The following is a 12,643-nucleotide window of genomic DNA, read 5'->3' as shown; positions in this document are numbered from 1 at the left end:
GGGATGAACCCTCGAGCAGGGCCACTCGCACCACTTCAGGTGCCCATTCTCCGGCTTCTCCACCTGGGAAGGGGCTGGGGTGAATCAAGTCAGCCTGCACTGCGGATCTGGACATCTTTAATCCAGGAAGAAAGGCCTGTCATGTCTCCAGTCTAAATCTACCCCTTACAAAGCAGATACTTGGACCCTCACTTGACTCCTGGAGTCTGTGGTGAGGTTAATTTACTACATACTTTAGAATGAGAACATGTTTCTAAAACTTTGGGACGAAAGAGATTTCTCCAACAAGACTCCAGATTTGCACACCATAAGATGGGAAATGGATGGATTTGACTACATCAAAATTAAAGATTCTGTTCAAGATAATAAATGATATTAGATTGGGAGAACGCACTTGTAACATCTATAGTTTTCGAAGGTATAATTTAAGGAACTCCTGCTACTCTGTAAGTAAAGCTCAAGAAACACAATAGAAAGCTGGACGAGGGACATATATATTGGGCACTTGCCAAAAAAGAGTAACACCTGCCCCCCACAGGCCAGGCCTAATTTTTAATTAAGATAGGCAACAAAGCAGAAACTTCGAGATCCTTTTAAATTTTAATTCAGTTTCCTCTTTAGTCTCTACGCAACACATTATCATTCAACCCAGAGATTTACCATTTGTATTTCAGTCCTCTTCTTGAGATTTACTTTCTCTTGTGCCCAAGCAAACCTGGACCCTTCCCCCAGACAGTTTTAGGGGCCTTACCTGTACCTATGTGTCTGCTTCAGAATGTGAGAGATGGTTATTCCAGCACCCTCTTAGGGTAGCAATGACTGGCAGTGATAACAATTAGTCAGAATCCCATTGGTCACCTGAGGCTCATTAAACAAGCAGCCTCCTCTCTGTTCTTTAGCAGCTGCAATGAACAGCAAGCTGGTCCACATTTTGAACAAAATTTCTCATAGGATCTTTGCATGCATGATGTATTCTGTTTGTTGCCAAGATGTGAAATTTATCTCTTGGAGGAAGCATATAAATCTTGCTGTAGTCTATTTAAGTAAAGAGATAACAGGGACAACTTACTGAGCCCATTGGTTTCCGGTGAGAAAGAAAAAAATAATCAATTTTGGGAATGTTGGGGGGCTTTGGGTCACTAAAGAGAATTTGGTTGAGTCCCTTAGAACACTGTAAATAGGAAATTCGTGGAAGAGGAAATCTGAATGGCTAAGAAGAACACTGAATGGAGCCCAACTTTTTCAGTAATCAGAGAAAGGAAATTCAGAGAAAAGTCTCACTTGATGTGCAACACACTGACAAAATTAAGAATTTGACCAAATGCAAGGAAGGATGTGTAGAAATGTGCCGCTCAAGCACTGGTGGTAGCATATGTTGGTGAAATTCTTAGAGAGCAGTGTGGAAGTATGAGTGAAATGAACATGTGACTACAATTAGGCAAGTCCTGCCACTGGGATACGCCCCAGAGAAACTCCCATACAGGTAAACAAGGAGACTCTGAGCAAGAGTGCCTGTCATGAGAAAGGATTCTAGACCACTAAGGACTCTACTGGAATAGTGTGCAGCAATCAGAAGGAATTGGCTAGAGTTACGTAGAGCATCATTGATGGATCTCAAAGCATAATGCTGAGTAAAACAAAGAAGAAGGAATCAAAAGGAGATTGATAGCAAAAAAATCATTCATGTACATTTAAAAAAACTTTATTGAAGTATAGTTGATTTACAATGTTGCATTAATTTCTGCTGTACAGCAAAGTGACTCAGTTATACATATATATATTCTTTTCCATTATGGTTTATCACAGGATATTGAATATAGTTCCCTGTGCTAGACAGTAGGACCTTGTTGTTTATCCATGTACATTTTTAAAACATACAAAACAATACTAAGTATTTCCCATAGATGTCATACGTAAACATAACAAATGGAAGGTGGATTTTCAAGGACCTACTATAAATACATAAGAAGAGGGTACCTTTAGGAGGATTTCGATTTGAGATAGCAGATGAAGGGGAAAAAGAAACAAAAGAGGTGCCTTGAATGGTCTTCTTTGCCATCTATTGAGAAGGATAAACTCAGTTATGTCCACTGGGGTTAGAAACCAGCTATATAGCTCCATCATTTGATAGAACACTAACCCATAGTAGGTGCAGGTGCTCAATTAATAATTTAACAATTTTTAATCTATTTGTTTTATCCTTTAAATTCGGGACTTTCTAAGATATAGGATCTTTCAGAATTTTCTCTGGAATCAGTGCTGAGAGCTCAGGGTGATCCCCTGCTTCCTTATAAGGTCATGGAATAAAATATCAATCAATTTCTAAAAGACATTATTGATTCAGTGAGGTAGAGAGAACCTTAGAGATCTTCTTGTCAGAATCTTTGACCCTGCCGAAGAGGGATCTGAAGTCCTGAGGGGTCCAGTGACTGCCCAAGGTCAGACACGGAGCCTGCTGCCTGTGACCAGAGGGGACCCCAGTCTTCTGACTCCTTGTCCTTTGCTTTTTTTTCCACCAGGTAGCCTGACGTTAGCATTGCTACCTCCAAGTGTGTCACGACTTCAGCTTGCTCTGAATGTCCATGTCTGTCTCTGCACATTTGGGAAGGGTTGATCTAGCACTTTAACACTCTACACTGCAATTGGCACATGGCCTCTACAGGAAAAGAGCAACAGACCCTGTAACACAGTCCCATTGAAAACTCACATTCAGTCACTCTCAAAAGTCCCCAGTTCTACCTCTGAGAAAGAAGTCTAATTGTCAGTGTTGCCATGGGAACGTCCCTTGTTGCAATGAACCAGTCCTGACGTGGCCTTGTCCTTGGACTCCATATGTAATATTGGTGGTTTAGCAGTTACAGGTCTGTGTTTCGTTTACCCAGAAGATTGTTCCTTCCCAGCTTAGACGAACTCCTGTTTCTAAGCATCCTCCATGAGATTCTCCATTCTTTCTTCTTTGAGATTCCTCTTCTGAGCCCATTTCTCCGGAAGCTAAACCTCCATTGAGTGAGTGTCTGTTTGACCTTCTGAGTCCATTTGAGGTTCATTTTTCAAACTATTATTTGTTTTCCATTTAAAAAATCCCGCCCCTCCTAGAAGCCGCTTTCTCCGGAAAGTGACTGTGATGCTCCGAGCCGGCAGCAGAGGGCGCCCATGCCTAACAATCTTGGCACTGAACGTTCAGCTGGGGCTGAGCGGGTTACAAGCCTCCCGCAGCTGCGCTGACCGAGAAGATCCTCCCCTGGGGGCCTGGACCTGGGCCAGCTCAGTGTGGTCGGAGACGGCTGTGCGCTCCAAAACTGTCACGAGAGACATTTCCATGGAGTTTTCCAAGGAAAGGGGTGAGGGTCCTTTCCCAGATTCTCCTTTCCTGCCTGCCTTGGGGAAAGGGGGAGGGGAGTGCTTTCTATTCTGTTCCCTGCTCAGTCCCTCCCAGGAACGCCCTAAATTAATCCTGTATCAGGGGCCCAATCTTTCTCCAGGGGGGAAGGCATTATTGGTTTTTTGCCTGAAACCTTGAGATCATTTAGGGGAAGCATCCTCCAGGGCCTGAGTCCCAGTCTTTTGAATTACATCAGTGGTGACAAATTAGTACTCACATAGGGTATATTTGATTTTTTTGGAAGCAGCCAAATCTATTAAATAAGGGATGAAATAAAGCTGGAGGTACGAAAGTACAGAGCCCAGGACCTAGTGTATAGTGGGTTCTGGATAGATGGGGGTGACGTGAATCTGGGTCCTCTGGTAGTTATTGCAGTTGTCATTTAATGAGCTTTTGATTTAGAACAATGAGACCATTTTTCTTAGGTGACCTCTAAATCAGTTCTGAAGACAAATGTAAAAGAGAACTATCCAAAGAATATATCATTGCAGCCAAAGTTTCGAAGATTTCAAACATAAATGTGATTTGTTTGCCCAAGTTCCACATGTATTAAAAAACACTTTATTATTTTATATTTGCTTATTGTATGTATCAATCCCTTAACCTACGTGTATTTCTTAGGCATCAAATACAAAGGTAGTGCTGAAGATATAGGACCAGAGACCTTGGAGTTCAGTGGCACTTGCTCTGCATTGGCAGTGAGTGTGGCTGAGGTCCTTATACTGCCCACCTGGAGGTCCTGGGGCAAGTCATGAATCTCTAGGGTCTCAGTTTCTTCATCTTTAAGATGGGGATAACAAGAGCTCCCCTGCCTATTTCTCTGAGCCCAGATTACAATTGCAGACCTTTATGTGCTTTGTGAACTCCAGAATGCTATAGACATTTCATTTCTTAGTATCCTGTGATCCTTGTGCTTTCTATTTTCTCAATTATAAGTTCCTTGAAGGCAAAGAACGTGCCTCAACTTCCTGGTCACTGCCCACCATGCCATGAAGAGTAACTCGGAAGACAGTGGGGACCTTATACCTTCTGTTAACAGTCTACCCAAGGCTGGTTTTCTGACTCGTGGCTCCAATGGGGAGGTTCCTGGGCTTGCTACGGGACTTCTACTTGCAACGGGCTGCCATCTATTGGGAATGAAGCCAAAGGTACCAATCCCACTAAACATGTTTTGAACACCACCTTGCACTCTGCTCACAGTTATTGTGGATACACAGTTGAATCAGACATGATCTCTGCTCTCAAAGAGTTTACAAGTAAAGTGGATAGTACATACAAATGGCCAATAATGCAGAACACCATGTTTTAGTATAATCAAAATGGAGACCCCAAATAACGATAAAATTACAAAGACAGAGAGACCAGGACAAGCTTCCTAGAGATGTTGCATTTGAGCTGGCCTTAGAGGCTGAATAGGCCTTGGATAAGTGCAACTGGTGCAGAAGTCGTGCCAGGCGAGGAAGACAATCTGAGCAAAGACATTGTCAGCAGGTTGTTGGAGAAAGATTACACTGGGGGGAAGTGAGCGCTGGGCGACGTGTGAGAAAGAGAAAGCTGGCAAGTTTTGCCTTGGGACCTAGCCTTGGGGAGCTTTGATTGTCCTGCTAGAAAGCCTGGGCTCATCTCAGAAGCGAAATGAAATCATTACAGCTGATGCACTCGGCCGAAGGGCTCAGATGGGCCATCTGGGCTGACTCCGAGGGGAAAGTGGGCATGGCATTGCCAAGGCAACCAAAGAAGGCAGAGTCAAGGTGGTGCAGGCTGGCCCCAGTTTTGACCAGTGCAGTGGTACTGTGAAGCCTCTAACGTCAGTGGGATATAGACAGGAAAGGACTTTCTTTCTTCCAGCCACAGCCTCCAAACTGCCCTGTGGTATCTCCTTTCTTTGCCCACTGATGGTGCCTCAGGCAATGCTTAGAACGTTTCACTTTGGTCGTTAAAAATCCAGTCGAATCTGAACTTCAGTCTTACACTGAATTCAAAGTCCCTTCCCATCGGCCTGACCGCTGGCCCAGGGACCTGCTCTGGGAGGAAGGTGAGGACTATTCCTTCACTCTTCCTCCACTTTTCTCCCTCCTTCCTCTCCTGGGTCTTCCTTCCCTCTCTCCACCAGGGAATCGGGACCCTGGAGAAAGGATGGGAAGACAGGGAAGGTTCTTAAGAAAGTTCTTAAGGATGAAGTGCTATCAGTGCTTTTGTGTAGCAAGTCCCCGCCAGATGTCTCTTGTTAGGGGCATATGTGAGTTCTTCAAGAGGCCCCACGGGGATGTTACACTGCCCAGTAACCAGGTATATCCAATGCATGCTCAGCTTGACCTCCAGTTTGAGATGATGTCAATCTCTGTTTGACCCTTAGTCACTGCCCATAGGAGTTCAACCAGTGGCCTCTTACTAAGGGGGTCCCTTGAAATTGACTGGCCGTTCCCTTGAACTTGGTACCTTTAGGGTATTCTAAGCATGACTTTCTTCCAGGATATTCACTTGACTGAAAGAAAATAACGCATCCTGACCATACCAAGTACGGGGGGTAAGGCATGCACTGCTGCCCTCTCTCTCTACCCTACCATCACCCTCAAGATGGACTCCTGTCTTCAGAGTGCTCTAGTCAAGAAGAAGGCATCAGTCTGTATGTTCACAGGTATCTCCTCTCCAAGCACTCTCTCACTCCCATCAAGGTGGCTCTGTGTTTCTGCCACTCAGCAAGCATCCAGACAGGAACGAGGGACCAGCCTCCCCTTCTCGTAGGTACCTGCATCCAGTCTCAATGAAGGGGTTCTTTTCTGTCCCTTTCACTTGGCTTGGATATGGGGGTCCCTTCCCCCTCCTGGGCCCCCTGAAGGGGTGGGGTAAAGCCACAGCATTGCCCCCGAGTACCCCTTATTCTTCAATTTCAATCCTCTATGAATATTGGCTCAAGAAGTATAGGGTAAAAGTCAATCAAGTCAAAAAGTATAGGGTAAAAGAGAATCAGCTCAACATTTTTTTCTTTTATTAAAGTATAGTTGCTGTACAATATTATGTAAGTTACATGTGTACAATATAGTGTTTCACAAGTTTTAAAGGTTATACTCCATTTATAGTTATTATAAAATATTGGCTCTATTCCCTGTGCTGTACAATTAATATTTGTAGCTTATTTTATACCCAGTAGTTTGCATCTCTTAATCCCTTACCCCTGTATTGTCCCCACTCCCCGCTACAGCCACTGGTAGCCACTAGTTTGTTCCCTATATCTGTGAGTCTGCTTCTTTTTTGTTATATTCACTAGTTTGTTTTCTTTTAGATTCCACATGTAAGTGATATCATACAGTATTTGTCTTTTTCTGTCTGACTTATTTCACTTAGCATAATGCCGTCCAAGTCCCTCCATGTTGCTTCATATGGCAAAATTTCATTCCCTTTTATGGCCAGTAGTATTCCATTGTATATATACCACACATTCTTTAACCATTCATCTGTTGATGGACACTTGGGTTGCTTCCATACCTTGGCTATTGTAAATAATGCTGCCATGAACACTGGGGTGCATATATCTTTTCAAATTAGTGTTTTTGTTTTTTACAGATATATACCCAGGAGTGGAATTGCTGGGTCATATGGTAGTTCTATCTTTAAATTTTTGAGGAACCTTCATACTGTTTTCCACTGTGGCTGCACCAATTTACATTCCCACAAATACCATACATCAGTTCATCTATCTTAATAAGTCCTGTGTGGAAGCATCTAGTAGTTCCTCTTTAGACTATGAGGGGACCTCCTGGCCTCACCTTGGGGCTTGAGCCAAAATTGTAAAACAATAGGAAAATTCCATTCAGTTTTCTGTTCCATTAGTGATGCTTCAGGGCAGAGTCCCACTGTCAGCACGATTGACATTTTGGGGCTGATAGTTCTTTGTTGTAAGGGGCTGCCCTGTGTGTCATAGATGTTTAGCAGCATCCCTGGCATCTACCCAATAGATCTCCCCCGGTTGTGACAACCTCTTCAGACATTGCTAAACCTCCCATCCCCTGGAGGGTGGGGAGGTAGCCAAATTGCCTCCTGATGAGAACTACTGCCTAACAGAAAAAAGGAAGTCATTGAAAGTTTTTAAGCAAGGAAGTAACATAAAATAATCATCAAATATCATTTGATTGGTTTCACCGAATGATATGAACAGGAGCGGCCAAGGCCAAGAAATGTTTGCTGTACAAATGACATCTTTTTAATAATCCCTCATAATGTACAACATTACATACATTACATTATCTCACTCATTTCCACAGCCACCATCTGAGGAAGGTAGGGGACCGTGTTTCCCTGACGAAGTGTAAACACAGAGGAGGAGGCTAATATGGGGAGCCATCAGGCTGAAGAATAAGGGTGCGGAGGAGAGAACTGGAGAGGGGGTTTTCCATGGAGTCTAGGACTTTCTTTTCAGAGCAGGAATCCTGTAGAAAATATCTGGACCAGTAATAATAGGTACTGTAACTGAAATTAATTGAGAGCTGACCATGGGCTGTGTGTCTCATAGATCCCCTCACTTAAGTCTCTCAATAAGCCCCACGAGCAGGTAATATTATTATTCCCAGGTTACAAAGTCTAAGTTTGCAAAGACTAAGTTCCAGGAGGTTAAGTCATGTGCCGAAGGTCACTCAGTGATCAGAGACGGGATGTGAACGGGAGCCGCTGGGCTGACTCTAGAGCCCTTGTTTATAACCACGGCAACATCCTAAACTAGTTTTCAGTGTGTAACTGAGAACATAAGCTCTACAGTTTCCAAACCTCTTCCACTTGTGTAGCCTTCGCAGCTCACACAAGGCTCTCCCATGTGATGTGTAGCGTCAGCACTGATAGGTAAGTGGGGCCTTAGTCCCATTTTACTGATGAAGATACAAACTAGAATACAGGGGTTAAACCAAAACGAGAAACCAGAATGGTGTGATTCTTTGCACGGTACGTTGGATGATCCTGACCAGGATGTGGAATAGAATGTTCTGTAATCTCAGAACCAGAGATTAAGTTTTAACTACAGTCTCACACTTCAGAAGAAAATTAACTAATACTTTTGCCCATCTTCTATGCCAGATACTGTGATAAAAGCTTTGCACACATTATCTATATCATCTTGGCAAGAATCCTAGGGCAAAGAGTATAATTATCTCAATTTACAGATCAGGTCATTGAGGCTTGGCAAGACTGATGTCCATCACGAATGGCAAAGTCAGGACTCAAACTCAAGTATGTCTTGTGCCAAGGCACATACATGCTCTTACACTGGGCTTCCTGCATCTTTTTATCTTTTATCCTTACAAGATGGGTATTATTATCTGATGTTTGCAAATAAGGGAAAGAAAGAAGAGCCAGAAAGGTGAAGCAACTTCCCCCCAAACACAAGACCACCAGCAGGTGGATCCAGGAGCCAGGCTCTGGCTGGCTGTGTCCAGAATCCATACTCTTCACCCCGGAGCCTTGGGTCCCGGCTCCATGAGAACTCTTGGGAACACAAGACTGACTCCCCTGATTTTGTTATCTGTGTAAGTCAGCCTGTGGAGTATGGGGCTGTGGGTCTCAGGGAACATTAATCAGCATTGTTGGGACAATCTGTTCTCTCCACGAGCTGACTCCTCTTGTCGGTGACGTGAGCTGAATGAGGAAAGTCTCTCTTCAGGGGTGTAGGCTCTAGAAGCTTCTCGTGGCTGCTGTGGATCAGAGCCTTAAAGAATATTGAACATTCACTCAGTTGCTCATCCTGGGGTGTGAGGGGGATCAGGTCAGGAAGGAGGTGGCCTTAGGGACCCTGAATGTCATGGGACAAGCCTGGAGAGAGATGCCTGCCCAGCTCCTGCCTAGCTCAGCGGGTTCTGTGGCAACAATTCCAGGAGACACCACGTGATCTATGTTCAGACGCCCTGCTGGGCATTCATCAGCCTGAATTTTGCTCCAGGCAAGAGCTAGGGTTCAGTGAGGAAGGGATCAAAGATTGGAATGGAACTCGGGTTACCACACCTGGGGCATGATGGGTTTCCATGGAAGCCCCATGTTACCTATAAGGCAGCTGAAGGTGTCCAGTGAGTTATGCTGGCAGAGGCAAGAGGTCAGGGAGCCCAGCATTAAATTCTAGTCTCCTCCCACCCCAATCATTTTCATCATGGTTCACAAATAAATGCAGATGAAAAACAAAACGAAAAAAACAGCATAATTGATTTTAATTCCATTGCTTAATGTCCAAGTCTAAGGGATCCCTAAACTTTTCTTTCCCAGGAATAAAGCAATTTTTATTTCTCCAAAATTGCATGATCACTGATGAATATATTTGGACTGGAGAGTTAGCCCTGGGGTTTTTCTGAGAGGACAACTTGCTGATGCGGAATGACGCAGCTGCCATCACAAAAACCTTTAGGGAATTCTTTCCAGTTGTGTGGAACCCAATTCAACAACACACTTTTACTATGTGCCTACTGCATGCCAGACCCCAGGTCAGGTTCTGGTGGTATGAAGAAGGTAAGCCATGTGCGGCTGTTCAGGTTGTATACTCTACAACCCTAAGGGGCATAGAATTATGTATCCATTAAGTCCTGTTTCTGCAGATGGCAGGAAGGTGACTTGAACAAGATGGGCTGTATAGGCTGGCTGTGATGTCAGTTAGACACAGTTTCTACCCTCAAGGAGTTCACTGTCCAGCAGACAGCAGGGCTCTAAGACACTAGGTGATCACAGGCTAGAAGCTGGAAGAGCTTTTCTCTCTTCCCCTTTTAACACATTATTGACCGGAGGATTTTTGAGGAAACTAATGCCTGTGGCCAGCAATTTGTTATGTAAGTGAATATTGAAACACTCCGGTCAACAATGTTTGGGTAACAAAAGACGTATTAATACGTCTCTGGTCAGTAAGTTGTTAAGAACAGGCTACATACAGTTAGATAATGATGGAAAACAAATTTGGTGCACTCTGGTCTTTTTGTTATTGTTGCTAGTTAAGGACAGAAAATCCATTCCTTTACCATTACCAAAATCCATTACCACCTCCCACCAACTCCCAGGACCCGTGTCTTCCCCCATCAAGAGCACATCTTCTCTAACCTAAATAGGAAAAGAATTTGAAGAAGAATAGATACATGTGTATGTATAACTGAATCACTTTGCTGTACACCTGAAACTAACACAACATTGTTAATCAACTATGCTCCAATATAAAATAAAAATTAAAAAAAAAAAAAGAACATCTACTCTTGCCCTTATACTCCATTGCCCCCAGACAGGACAAGGCTGTTAGTACTCATTATTCTTAGGAGGAAAAGAGCAACAAACAAACAAACAAACAAAAAACCAAGCTGGCTCTGAAAGACAATGTTTCTTCCCAATCTCTCCAGGGGCTACCCTGGGGCAAAGCTAGCTGTGCCCAGCTTAGACATGGGGTATCTAACTGTGGGATTTATTGTTTCAGGACCCCAGCCCCATCCCCCATTCCTAACCCCCCATACCTTTCCTCCCACATCTGAGATAACTGCCCTGCTGCACAATAATTCACCCCATGCTCCAAGCAGTGCCAATATCACATATATTACTTTATTATTCGGTCATTGGCTTTCCAATGCAAGTGAAAAAATAATTTAAACTAATTATATGTACAGAGGCTTGGTTAGTTTTCCCAAGAACTTCCAGAAAGATCCCCAGCCCCTTAGATAGCAAAGAAGGGTTACCGTTAACATCTATACAAAACTCCACCTATAAAAGTCGCATGTGTAGAAAGGTTTCTTTATTATAAGCATCACGTTTGGGAAACAGGAAGGGTTGGGGGTGGGAGGTGGAGGAACGTGTGCAGGGGGGTGGTCCACACACACCTGCCCTGACTAGTCCTGTGTAGGAGGCTGTGTCTGGTGAGGCTCAGGTGATCTGCAGTGGGGTCTCCAACATCTCCATTAGGAAGGTGTCAATGGGTGTGTCCCCGATGAGCTTGAAGAAGAAGAGGTGCTCCAGGCATTTCAAGCCGATGGAGCGCAAGGCTGGGAGGCGCAGCAGCAGCTTGGCAAACCTGTGGAGAAGCAAGGAGACATTAAGAACTGGGGGACCGGCACGCACGGGGCAGCTGCTGGCATGAGGCAGCTCATTTGGTCTTCTTGACCAATCTGTGATTAGAAGAAAGAGCCTGGTTGGGGAGACTAAGGCAGCTGGAGAACCTCTAATTCTGGAGAGCTTCAGAAATAGGCTAGAGGTCTTGTTATGCTCCTTAAAGGTGGAAGTTGGATCCTGTGACCTCTTGAGAATCTCTTGAATTCTGTGGCCGCATCCCAGAATTGCCCTCAGCACCCCCATTCGTGGTGGGCAAGAGGAAGAGCTAGCCTGCTTATGCTGACTCACATCTCCAACCCTAACCAGCTGGTGTTCCTTACATTCTCTGTGCCTGGGGGTTCCTGGGAAGATTTGCCAAAGCATTTAGAACAGCACAGCACGGCGGATGTGCAGAATCCACAGGGGCTCTCGCCATTGGCTGAACGTGTTTGTGTACAAACCACGCACCAGGCACTGAGATAGGTTGTGGGATCCAGGATGAGCCCCCCACTCTCAGGACCAGCAGTTCTCGTCTCCTCGCCGGACTATGCTCTTCCTCATACCACACTTACTTTAAGCAATGCGACCTCAATGTGCCTCAGTTTCCACATTTCTGTTACCCGTTTATAACCACTTTGTACATCAGCTTCATAGTCTGTGCTTACTTTTATTTTGTTTTGTTTATTTTTTTATTTTTTTGCCTAAGTGTGACTTTCTTTTTTAAATTTTTTGAAAATTTTTATTGAAATATAGTAGATTTACAATGTTGTGTTAGTTTCAGGTGTACAGCAAAGTGACTCCATTATATATATATATATATATACATATATATATATTCTTTTTTAGATTCTTTTCCATTATAGGTTATTACAAGATATTGAATATAGTTCCCTGTGCTATATAGTGGTCCTTGTTGGTTGTCTATTTTATATATAGTAGTGTGTATATTTGAATCCCAAACTCCTAATTTATCCCTCCGCCCCCTTTCACCTTTGGTAACCATAAGTTTCTTTTCTATGTCTGTGAGTCTATTTCTGTTTTGTAAATAAGTTCACTTATATCAATTTTTTAGATTCCATATATTATCAGTGTTATATATTTGCCTTTCTCTGTCTGATTTACTTCACTTAGTATGATAATCTCTAGTCACTACGGAGAATAGTATGCAGGTTCCTTAAAAAACTAAAAATAGAGCTACCATACGATCCAGCAATCCCACTCCTGGGCATATAT

At 43.7% G+C, this 12,643-nt stretch overlaps 1 protein-coding gene across 1 annotated transcript in view; it reads right to left on the bottom strand.

Annotated features, from left to right (window-relative positions):
- Positions 1-11,245: 11,245 nt before the first annotated feature.
- The window catches only part of RXRG (retinoid X receptor gamma), a 42,029-nt gene continuing 40,631 nt past the window's right edge, over positions 11,246-12,643 (bottom strand). Inside the window, exon 10 of the mRNA XM_061185784.1 lies at positions 11,246-11,393. Coding sequence (XP_061041767.1) covers positions 11,246-11,393 — 148 coding nt within the window. The remainder of the gene's footprint in view (positions 11,394-12,643) is intronic.

Source organism: Eubalaena glacialis, chromosome 3 (assembly GCF_028564815.1).
Source record: "Eubalaena glacialis isolate mEubGla1 chromosome 3, mEubGla1.1.hap2.+ XY, whole genome shotgun sequence".
NCBI lineage: Eukaryota > Metazoa > Chordata > Mammalia > Artiodactyla > Balaenidae > Eubalaena > Eubalaena glacialis.
The sequence above is the reverse complement of the archived record's forward strand: the minus strand, read 5'-3'. Positions and strand labels throughout refer to the sequence as shown.